At 47.8% G+C, this 12,118-nt stretch overlaps 1 protein-coding gene across 1 annotated transcript; it reads left to right on the top strand.

Moving 5' to 3' along the window:
• Nucleotides 1-1,242: 1,242 nt before the first annotated feature.
• On the top strand, nucleotides 1,243-10,755 carry ANKRD2 (ankyrin repeat domain 2). Its single transcript, XM_081192148.1, has 9 exons — nucleotides 1,243-1,676; nucleotides 3,076-3,189; nucleotides 5,548-5,691; nucleotides 6,545-6,652; nucleotides 7,255-7,353; nucleotides 8,336-8,434; nucleotides 8,725-8,823; nucleotides 9,600-9,698; nucleotides 10,560-10,755. Exons 1-9 carry the CDS (start codon nucleotides 1,587-1,589, stop codon nucleotides 10,656-10,658), a joined length of 951 nt encoding a protein of 316 aa, XP_081048274.1. The 5' UTR covers nucleotides 1,243-1,586; the 3' UTR covers nucleotides 10,659-10,755.
• The last annotated feature ends 1,363 nt before the right edge of the window (nucleotides 10,756-12,118 follow it).

The raw sequence follows: 12,118 nt of genomic DNA, 5'->3' as shown, positions 1-12,118 counted from the left end.
CACCCTGGAGCTCAGGAACGACTTAAGTAGCACTGCTGTCACGGTACAATTGGGGGCTATGAGACTGAGAGGGATAGACTGATGTGTCTGTTGCCATAAATAACTTCCAGCTCATCCCTTCCTGGTGTCCTCTCACCTGCCCCCACCCTCCCCACTTCACCCGATGTTATTCATCCTGTTCCACCACACTTTCTGTTCCAGGCTTTGTGCCTATGTTAGCTGCTTGGCAGGTTGGTAAGCTGTTTCCTGGCAGAGACCAGTGGCTTGGGCTAGTGCCCTCGTGAGCAGGCTCCTCTGGAGATTTTGGCACCCACAGCAGAGGGCAAAAATGCCCTTCGGGTATCATGTGTCTCATCACAGAGGCAGGAGTTCTATGCTGGGGGAGCAGCAGCCACTAAGGCTAGTGATGCAAGCCTTTTAGAAGAAGGTTGGTTGGTTGACTTTGTTGATTTACATGCTGCCTTCACATAATGAGTGATGCCCAAAGTGACTTACAAGTTACAACAAACATTCACTTATCAAAATACAAAGCACTGGGGGGAAAGGCCAGTTTACAAAATGTATTGATAAATTCAGATACCTCTATTCCCAGGTAGCACTTTAAAAAAGGGGTGGTCCTTGATTCCAGAAGCTCATAGTCATCGCAGGATGGATACCCCTAATTTTCACACTGGAATATTTATCATTTATTACATTTATATACCTTTATCTTCCAGGGATTTCAAGGGGGTGTACATGGTTCTCATCCTCACAACAACCCTGTGAGGTAGGTTAGGCTAAGAGATGGTGACTGGCCCAGGTTCACCTAGTGAGCTTCATGGCTGAGCAGGGATTTGAACCCTGTTCTCCTAAGTCCCAGTCCAACACTCTAACCATTGCGCCACACTGAACAGAAGGTGGTGGACTGCTAGAAATTTTAAAGCAGTGGCTGGATTTTCAGGGAAGTTGCTGGAGTGGTTTTCCTACATTGACAGGTGGCTGAACTAGAGGAACTTTGGAGATCCCTCCCAACCTGATGGTTTTATTATGGCCATATTTCAGATGCTACAGCTTTTGAAATTATGATCGGCAGCTTTGTGCAGGGATCACCACTTTTGGAAACTCCCATGTGTATGTGGAGTTTCTGGGATGTATGTGCGCATGACAATACAAATCTCCCAGGAGTGACTCATAGGACAACTCGGGAAGCTTGCAGCTGGGCACGGAGCCACAATCCCTGTCCCCAATGTATCCAGGAGAAGGACATCAGCCTATATGGAATGGACAAATCTTCCCCAGGAGTCAAGGGGGAAACTCAGTGCTCACCTCCCGATTGGGAGGGAGTGTCTGGCTACTAATGGGTCGTTTTTAGGAAGGTGAGCTGTGTGCAGTTGGAAAAGGAGAGATTGCGACAAGCTGAGCTCACGGCAAAGGCCTTTGGGGTGGGGAATGTGAACAGGGTCACTTGGGCAGGACGCACATCAGGTCTTTTAAGTCAGCGGCTGTGAGCGGACAGGAGCAGGTCCACAGAGTCCTGCATAAAGCTTGGGAAGAGAGCATAACCAGGATCAGGAGGAGTGTTGGGGAGGATTCACAACTCCAGGATAATGGCAGAGAAGATGGCTGTGGACCAGGGGGTGAAGTGGGCAACAGACCTGATTGAACAGAAGCTGGCCCTGGAGGAGGAGGAAGAACAGGTGAGTCTTGGGGATGCATTCCTGGGACTCAGGAGGCAGACCCAGTGGCTGTACTGGATGGGGCCTGGATTCCTGGATATCCACGGGAGGGAGACTTGACCCACAGAGAAGGATCTCATGTTCTTGCCAACCACAGGAGATGGGACAGCTTTACTATGAAGTGGTGTGAAATGGTTGTTTCGAAGCAGCCGATTTATTTCCTGTAACCTCCTTTCCATGTAATTAGCAACTAATATATTGGAAAGGGGGTCACCATTTTGACTGTTCAAGTAAGGGATGTTTAAGGCTGGCGCTGTTATCTCTGCCCCAAATGAAAATGTAATAGAAAAAAGACGGTCACGGAACGGAGAAATTGCACAAAACAAATGAAATACCGTGAAAATCCCTAAAACAAGAAGTAATCGACTATAAAGATTATCTTGTGGAAATCAACTAAATAATAAAAAAATCAAAAAGCTTAAGAAATTTTTTTTAGAAAAACCTAAAACAGAACAAAGCCTTAACGGGATGCCGGCTACAAACCTCGTTTTACTGAACTATTCAGTTTCCTCAGAAGGAAATAGAAAAATCATAAACTTTAAATGACCAAAATTCAAACAAGGGTAGAACCCCCAAAATTCTGACGTGTTTATAATCCTAGTTCGACCTAGGTAAAATAAAGCGCAGTAATAAAGGATTGAGGACTCAAAAGTACAGTTTCTAATACTCAATTTACAAAAAAGGTTTGAAAACCTAAATGGCAAGTTTTAAACAAAGCTCACTTGAAGAGTGGCTTATTTATTTGGTTGCGTTTATTTCATGTGCTTTAGACAGTTTGTTGTAGGCAGCCTAGTAATTATGCAGTGGTTATTCTGGGCAGCTTCAGAGAGATGCCCCACCAGAGATCATGGGGAGAAGAAGAGGGAAATAAGGATAACGCTGAATGATAAACTATCCCTAGGGCAGGCATGTCCAACTTTCTAGAGACTGCGATCTACTCCCACTGTAAAAAAACCTGTCAGTGATCTACCCATTCAATTTACCAAAGTTGTTGAGCTTTTTTTAGGGAGCAAAGTTGTTGAACTGGTTTTTTTTGGGGGAGGAATCATGTGATCGATCGCGGACCCCCCCTGCAATCGACCAGTAAATCGCGATCGACCTGTTGGACATCCCTGCTCTAGGGCCTCAAAAGAGACTGATGTGGAACATGGATGGCTCTGGGAGAGACCATTTTGAGGCTGACAGCAATTTTCAGGAAAAGGGTCTCTCATGAAAACCAGTCTGCTTATCATTGTGATCATAGAATACATCTAATTTTTAAAAATGCGTGGAAAGAGAAGCCGCAGCTCACTACACAGTCAAAAGAAACGAGGTGTGGGATGTTGCAATGCTTTTCCTGTCTCCTGTTTGCTTCACCCAGAAACACCGTTCCTGTCCCACTGCAGAACCGCCGGTCGTGGCCCGGCTAGATACCCCACTTCTGGAGGATGAGAAGAAGCACGGGCCTCTCAACAAAGGTCTTGAGGGGCTTAAGGTGAGAGAGGCTGCAGCCCTCAGTGAGGCTCTTGTATCCTACTCTGTTGGGCACAAAGCTTTATAATGTATGAATTTATAATACTCCTGGGGGTATCATCCAGGATCTATCAATCCAGTAGTCACACGGATCCAGTGGAAGCGTCTTAAGTTGTCTTTCCTGGCATTATAAGCCATGCCATGTTAACGGCCTTTCCAGTGTAGTGTAATGGTTAGAGTAAAGCAGCAAGGTTGGGTGAGGCCTGGGTTCAAATCCCCGCTTAGCTCACCGGGTGACTCTTTGGCCAGTCACTCACTCTGAGCCTAATCTGCCTCCTCACAGGGCTCTTGTGAGGAAAGAGACAGCCTCAGCTCCTTGGGGGAAAGGTGGAATAAAACAATACTAAGTCAGGAAAGACCCATTACGGAGTATGCCTGCTTATGGTCTCTCTTCCTTTCCCTGGGCATACATTCCAGATGAATTCCCAAGTGCCTTTCCTGCCCTCTAGTGGCTAAATACTTCCACCGTTCCCTAATATTGGTGTGATAATAATCAGTGATATTATCAGTGCTTTCCCCCCCTAAAAGAAAATATTTAGGGGTACTCTCATTTTCCTACTCATATTGAAATACTGCCTCTCAAAGAGGCCAAAGTCAGATTCACAAAATGTTCAGGGGTATGTTTACCCCTGCGTCCCCCCAGAAAAAAGCACTGATAATAATAGCCTTCCCGGGTACAACGCCCCTATCCTGACTCTAGCCAGTGCTGGCCCATCCGTGAGGTAAAAGCGGGTGACCGCCTTGGGAAGCAGGATCTGCAGATCCAGCCTCTATTGGCCTATCAGTACTATCTACACCAGGCATAGGCAAACTCGGCCCTCCAGATGTTTTGGGACTACAACTCCCATCATCCCTGATCACTGGTCCTGTTAGCTAGGGACCATGGGAGTTGTAGTCCCAAAACATCTGGAGGGCTGAGTTTGCCTATGCCTGGTCTACACTGACTGGCAGAGGCTCTCCAGGATTTCAGAGAGGATGAATCTCTCCCAGCCCTACCTAGAGAGGTCAGGCATTGAACTGGGGCTTTCTGGGTGCAAAGCAAAACACCCTTCCACCGAGCTATGGTCCTTCCAGAAATCTCTGTATCAGTAGGACTTGGGTTCCTTCAAGCTCAAGTCGGACCACCAGCCATATATTGCAGCCTGCCCACCAGGTGCTTGACAGCCCCCCCTCCTCAATTTCTGCCGTTCCCTGACAGGCAGCCAAGCCAGGAGATTTACAGAGCCCCGATGGGCTGTCATTCAAGATTGATGGACAGCCAGGATGCAGCTTGGCAAGGCACAAGCTACGCTGAGTGTTTTTTTCAGTGCAGTACTAAAAATAAACCCAACACGGTAATATAGCAAAACAGTACATAAAAGTAACGCCGTTTGATCTGGCACCAGAGCAGGAAAGTTAATGTTCTGATAGCTACATAGGAAGTTCTGGGCGACATGTGCCGTTATTAGGTACAAATTCTGCCCACACCACCAGCAAGCCCCACATGGTAAAGAGAAAAGTCGTGGATATTCCTTTTATAATCTCCATTTCCTGCAGGAAGTTTCATTTCATAATGAGACAGCTGGGACTCTAGTTGGCCTGGGAACCCAGTTCTCTCATGCCTTTGGGGGACAAAAGAAACACACTCTGCATATGCTCAGATATGCTCCTTCATGCTCTAGGGCTGAGCTCTCTCTTTAAAAAGGGCTGAACCCATTGGCTCCATTGCAGAATGCTGCTGTTCCCAGACTCCACTGTCCTCAGCCTAGCAGGATATCTTGCTTGGAATCTGGAACAGTCCAACCACCTCCCCCCCGTCTAGGATCTTTCAGACAGGCATTCAAAGGAAGTTGCTCTCTTGGTGAGTGAAAGGAGAGAAGCCAGCATGAGTCAGCTGGACTGTACGTTGCTCATCACAGTACCAATTTTAAATGTGAGGACTGGAGTAAACAAAGACAAAAATATTCCATTTGATCAGCAAGCCCTTGGTTACAATTAGCTGGCCGAGCCCGGCCCTACCATTAGGCAAAGGGAGCATTGTTGCCTTGGACAGGAAGCAGTGGAAGGAAGAGCTGTGTTGATGACATTGCCTACCCTGCACCTCCTGAGCTCCTTGGCCATGTTGGGAGCAAGATCAAACTTCCCATCTACTTAGCAGCTGCACATGGAAAGAGGGGCACCATCTCATCCTTCGCCTCTGGGCAGGGCCTCTTGGGCCAGCCCTAACTGGAAAGCAAAAGAAAGGGGTGGGGCAGAGTGGATTTGCTGCTAAGGGAGGAAATAAAAGCAGGGATTTAGTCCTAAGCAAGAGTTTTTCTTATAAATCTCTCTCCTCCCACAGGGCCAGGAAAGGGTGCGGAAGAGCTCTGTGGACCTGAGACGAGAGATCATCCAAGTTGGTGGCACACAATACCTCTTCGAGTTGCGCAAAAAGCCTAAGAAGAAAAAAGAGGAGAAGAAACCAGAGCCTGAGCCAGAGGAGATTGTAAGGGATGGGGGGAGCTTCTATAAGTGGGAGGGGAGGGGGAAAGGGACTACTGAGGCAGCAGCAGGGAGAGCCTGAGATTCACCCTGGAGCAGCCTCTGGGAAGCAGAAGCAAGATGGCATAGCTCCAGTATAAGGGAGTTGCCTTATACTGAGTGGGCTTGTTGGTCCACCTAGTTCAGTATCACCTACTCTGACTGGCAGCATCCTCCCCAAGTTTCAGACAGGGGACATTCCTGGTCCTGCTTGGAGATACCAGGTGCTCAACAGCTCTTCCCCCAGGGAGGAGTCCTTGGGCAAGGTCCCATGAGTGGGGCCCTCTTTGCTGTCGCTGTTGTTGCCTCTGCCCACTTGATTGCCTTCTTCCTTTGGCCACCATCTACCCAGCTGTCTGGAGGGAGAGGGCAGAGTGTGGTGGGCCTCCTGCTCTCTCCTCCCTGCTCTTATCCCTGCTCACTTGCATACTGGCAGCGTCAGTAAGGAGGAAGAGCAGCAACAGCCACAGAGCCCAGGGGCTTCAGGGGTTGCGGGTGGTGGAGGAGACCCTGCTGGGGGGGGAGGTGCCCAAGGACCCCCATCTCCAATGCTCACCCTGCAGAGAGCTAATCGTGCTCCCAGAGCCCTCTCAAAATGCATACCCCATCCCATGGGATCAGGGATAGCTATGCCCCTGCTCCTTTTTTCGGAAAAGCCTTTGTGATGAAATTTTATTCATTTTTATGGTTCGTTTCCTACAATTTATATGCTGCTTGATTGTCTAAAAAAAGAAGCTTCTAAAATGGTCCAGGCTCCTTGCCGTGGGCTGTCAGAGCTTTTGCAACACCCATTGCAGCGTTGACCCTTTCCCCTGCAGACGGGCCCTGTGACGGAAGAGGACTTCTTGAAAGCAGCTGTGCAAGGCAAGGTGCATGTGGTGGACAAGTTCCTGGCAGACGGAGGATCCCCAAACGCCTGCGATGAGGTATGACGCAGGGGGCAGAGCTTGTTCTTTTCATGAAATGCCTTCAAATGCCATCACCCTATTCGGAGAACCAACCATCTCCACACTTGGGATAAGGCTTACAGCAGAGTATTGGTGTGTGGGGGGTGGGTGGGTGTGGCTTCTGCAAGCAAATCAGGATAATAATAATAATATTATAATAATTTATTATTTATACCCCACCCATCTGGCTGGGTTTCCCCAGCTACTCTACTTCCAACCGAATATTAAAAACAATACAGCATCAGACATTAAAAACTTCCCTAAACAGGGCTGCCTTCAGTTGTCTTTTAAAAGTAAAATAGTTGTTTATTGCCTTGACATCTGCTGGGAGGGCGTTCCACAGGGCAGGCGCCACTACCGAGAAGGCCCTCTGCCTGGTTCCCTGTAACCTCACTTCTCGCAGTGAGGGAACCGCCAGAAGGCCCTCAGCACTGGACCTCAGTGTCCAGGTTGGATGATGGGTGGTGGAGATGCTCCTTCAGGTATACAGGACCGAGGCCGTTTGGGGCTTTAAAGGTCAGCACCAACAGTACTCAATCACTATGTCATGTGAAGAAGCCCTAATTCTGTCCTTCACTTAGTTCCGCAGGACAGCATTGCACCGTGCCTCACTTGAGGGGTACGTGGAGATTGCAGAGAAGCTTTTGGCCCATGGAGCCACTGTCGACTTCAGAGATCGAGTAAGATAACCCTTCATTGCATCATTCTGTATCTATGCCTGCTCATTCCCCACCACCACTACCCTGCTATCTCCAGCTATGCCCATATATGCTTCTTCTAAGCCACTACTATCAGTTTCATCTCTCTGGTACAGGGGTAGCATTTACTGGGTGCTCCAGGTAAAAGAAAAAAGAAAAAAAGACCGGCATTGTGTTGCGTTCTGAAAGCAAAGGAAGGACTGGACCCTGATTAATACAATAGACACGAGGCTTGACCAGCAAGACCCTGGGAGAAAGTGCGCATCCCACTCCCTGGCCCAGGTTGTTTTTATTCACAAAAGAACTTTAACACAGCATTTGTAAGAACCAATCAGATTTCCTCTGAGCATTTCAAAAAATCCCTACATGGGGACAAAGTCAGATCTGAGGAAGCCTCTTAACTACAAAGAACTATTTACTATTTGAGCATGCATACATGTTTAGGCTAAATAAACAGGAGCCAAGGAGGAATGCATTTAGCAAACCCCGGAGGTAATAACCCACAGTAAAAGGAAATGCAGGCATTTTACCACCTCCATGTGAATTCTGTTCCTGGCCCTAAGATCTACCGGTACCTAAAGATTACCAAAAGCTACCTCCTTCAAAGCTACCTCCTTAAGCCTGGTAAGCAACTGGTCTGTGCAGAATGCTTTACATGTGACTGTCAGGCATAGAGAAAGTGGGGCAGAGATGCAGAGGCTTGTGGGATTGATCAGAAATCATGTTGATGACCCAAACCCAGTCAAAGCGATGCTTTCACCGCTGACACAATGGCTTGCTTCATTTTTCATAATTCCTCATAGCAATCCTACATGACCACTACAGCTTTGTTATTTTAAGTAACGCTAGGAGATGCAGTTGCATGAATCTCAAAAGGGTTTGGGGCAGGGAAGGAAGGGGGTGAACACAGGTGCAGGAGGGAGAGGTTCTCCTCTTCTGATGGATGTGTACTGCTTGCCAACAGCTGGACTCCACAGCCATGCACTGGGCCTGCCGAGGAGGACATCTGGACGTGGTGAAGCTGCTGCAGGAGAAAGGATCCAATCTCAATGTCAAGGACAAGGTGAGGAAGGTGGGGAGTCCAGGATTTGGTTCATGGTGGGAGAACAGCACTGTGGGAGGAACTCAGCAAGCAGACAATGGTGGGGGGAGGAGATTTGTGTGGGAGGAGTGGAAAGAAGGAGGTTTTAAGGGACTGTGGGATCTTGCAGCTATTCTGGGTTAACAGGAAGGTGGTTCTGTTCTGGTCCTTCCAATAAGAACACGATGAAGCACATGAAGGAAGCAGGCGCACTAACATGAAATCATGTTTTCCCTTTCTCGCTCCCGTCTTCACCACCTGCCCAAATCCAGCTTCTCAGCACCCCACTGCATGTGGCCACCCGTACTGGCATGGCGGAGATTGTGGAGCACCTGATAAACAATGGAGTGGATGTCAATTCCCGTGACCGGGTAAGAGGCACATTGTGTGGTTGCTTATTGCAGTGCACCCTGCTCATCTAATTCCAGTAACTCAATGTGAGTCTAGGCAGTACTTGTACACACGCACAGGTTTGTGTAGGAATCACACCAATCCGTGGAAGGGCAGGTTATAAATATAATACACAATACATGGATACACAAAGTCCTTTCTATAGGGAGGTGCATGCATGCACACAAAACAAAACAAAAAAAGATAAAAGGAAAGATCAAGTTTTAAAAGGTGGTATATTAACTCAATAATGTTAATAATATCCCCTTCCTTACTGCCTTCAGTTCCTGAGTCCTAGTCCTCATTTCTCTTCTTTTCATTGAAGGCTGAGCTGCCCTGTATACCAGCGGTTCTATACCTCTCTAGTAATTTTAGCTAGGGATGCACAAACCGAGAGATCATCCATGGATATTCCCTAATCCCCAGAGTTAGTACCTTCCATCCATTAGAATGGGGAAATTGCAGCCTACTCGGTCGATGGCACGCAGAAAGGCTTTACGTTCAGCTGGCTTAAGTCTTTCGTGGTACAGTATTTGCCATGCTCTTCTCTCTTTAGCGCACCAACTGATCTCTGTCCACAAAGCTATCTCTACTCAGTGCACCCAGACTCTCGTTTCGAAGAACTTGATCGATCTGAACTGGATGAGCAGGCGGATAAACTAACAATTTCTGCTAGTCTTATGAGCAGTGAGCATAAGTGTTCTGGTGGCTGCCTGTCCTTGCCTTACACATAGTGGTGCTGCCATGTCTGTTGCAGGAGGGAGACAGTGCCCTGCACGATGCTGTGCGCCTCAATCGCTACAAGATCATTAAGATGCTGATTCTGCATGGGGCAGACATGATGGCCAAAAACCTGGTGAGTGTTGCCCCCTTGTGGCTTATGCATGGAATAACAATGCAAAGTACTAGATTCAGGTAGGAAGCCGTGTTGGTCTGATGCAGTCAAAGGAAATTAAAAAATTAAAAAATTGTCCAGTAGCACCTTAGAGACCAACTAAGTTTGTTATACCCAGAACAAACTTAGTTGGTTTCTAAGGTGCTACTGGACAATTTTTAAATTTAATGCAAAGTACATCTGCTTCCCAATATGTCCTTTTGATTCATCATGGTTTGTGTCTAGGCATAGGCAAACTCGGGCCCTCCAGATGTTTTGGGACTACAACTCCCATATATCCCTAGCTAACAGGACCAGTGGTCAGGGATGATGGGAGTTGTAGTCCCAAAACATCTGGAGGGCCGAGTTTGCCTATGCCTGGTTTGTGCTCTTTGATGTCACTTTCAATTCTGCTTTTGCCTGCAGAAGTTTTGGGGCAGCCATATGGCTTTGTTTCCAGTTGGTGCATGTCTCATGGTCTCCTGCTATACCCCAGATGCTCTTGGTTTAGGGCTTCCCCCCTGCTTTCCTTGTGCTATAGTGCAAGGGTGCCCTCCCAGGGGCAAAGTGATATCATTGTGGAAGCATTGCAGAACAACTACAGTAATAAAGTGGAATGATGTGGATGCTTCAGAATAAATCCACCACTAAGGCACTATTATTGTATCAGTGACATGTTTCAGACTACATTTGCAAAATAAAATAAAATAAAATAAAAATCTGTCTGGAGGAGACCCCAGAAGCATGCTTTCTTAATTTCAGGTGCTGCCTGTGTCAGTTTTTTTGCAGTCTGTTGGTTAGAAGCTGCGGTTTTATAACCCAAGGATGCTGGTCTTTCCACAGGCTGGGAAGACACCAACCGACCTGGTGCAGCTGTGGCAGGCAGACACGCGGGAAGTGCTGGAGAAGCGAGAGCCCGAGGCAACAGAGTTGCCAGCATGAGCAAACGGACAAAAGATGGAAGTCCAAGCAAGGACGGTTCTGGACTTGGGAGAGGCTGTGCCATTAACACTCAATAAAGAACCAAGCAAACGAAAAACCCGCGGGAATCTGATGTCCTCTTTGGGTTGCTGTGAAGCAGGAGGTGATTAACTTGTGGCTCTGCACATTCTGTGGGGCTCCAGGGCCCATCAGCCCCAGCCAGCATAACTATGGGAAGTGGAGTTCAACAACTTCTGGAGGGATGAAGGTGACCCACTCCTTTCAAAGTGCATAATGGGCAGAAATTCAGCAAGTCGTTTCTCCTATCAGCCTCATGTGTGACATTTTTGCCAGCCCCACAGCTGTTACAGGAGCAGGGACTTTCTTAGGTCAACAAGTGCTAATTTTATACCCACTAGGTCCAACTGAGCTGAGCTATCCACAATGCCTCTTTGATCCAGCTCCATATTATTCAGATAGGCGCACGGTGGCAATTTTGCCCATGAGATGCTACAGTCCAAAACTGTTTGCACTCTGTTGCATGGGGGTGGAGGGGGCATATGTGGAAGTCAAGATTCAAAGCATCTCCTAGGGATTCTAATGTAACAGTGCATCTTTCCTCAAGTAGTGCGGAAGGCTCGGAGCCTGAGCAGCAGCAAAAATCTCAGCGTGGGCCTGATCTGAGCTGCTATGATTGAATGACTGGAGATGAAAACTGGCTGCAAATCAAAAGCTATTCCAGGAATGAAGGAATGGTGAAAGAATCAATGGAGGCCCAGCAGGCTCATATAACCATCTGCATGCAGATCTTTGCAGAGTCTTTCATTGTCTATACCCAGAACCTCCATCCTGTGTATCTACTCACTAACTACAGTAGCTGGCAATAATATATCTGCCCCAAACCCCATCTCCTCTACCTGTCACACATGGAATACAAACATATGTCACATTAAATACCAACTTCTAGCAACTAATGCCAAACTGGCTCAGCAAAAGGAGATAAGACCTGCTGTTCAAGGTACAGAAATTCCTGGTGCCTAATATTAGGACAGGGACGCGGGTGGTGCTGTGGGTTAAACCACAGAGCCTAGGACTTGCCGATCAGAAGGTCAGTGGTTCGAATCCCCGCGACAGGGTGAGCTCCCGTTGCTCAGTCCCCACTCCTGCCAACCTAGCAGTTCGAAAGCACGTCAAAGTGCAAGTAGATAAATAGGTACCGCTCCAGTGGGAAGGTTAACGGTGTTTCCGTGCGCTGCTCTGGTTCGCCAGAAGCGGCTTAGTCATGCTGGCCACATGACCCGGAAGCTGTACGCCGGCTCTCTCGACCAATAAAGCGAGATGAGAGCCGCAACCCCAGAGTCGGTCACGACTGGACCTAATGGTCAGGGGTCCCTTTACCTTACTATTAGGACAGCAAACGCCTCTTCCTCCTAAGAAGACTAAAGCATGTTCCACATACATAATAGATATAACACCACATT

The sequence above is a fragment of the Podarcis bocagei genome (genome assembly GCF_964188305.1).
Source record: "Podarcis bocagei genome assembly, chromosome: 4".
In the NCBI taxonomy this organism is placed as follows: Eukaryota; Metazoa; Chordata; class Lepidosauria; order Squamata; family Lacertidae; genus Podarcis; species Podarcis bocagei.
Note: the sequence above shows the minus strand (reverse complement) of the source record. Positions and strands in the feature narration are given on the sequence as shown.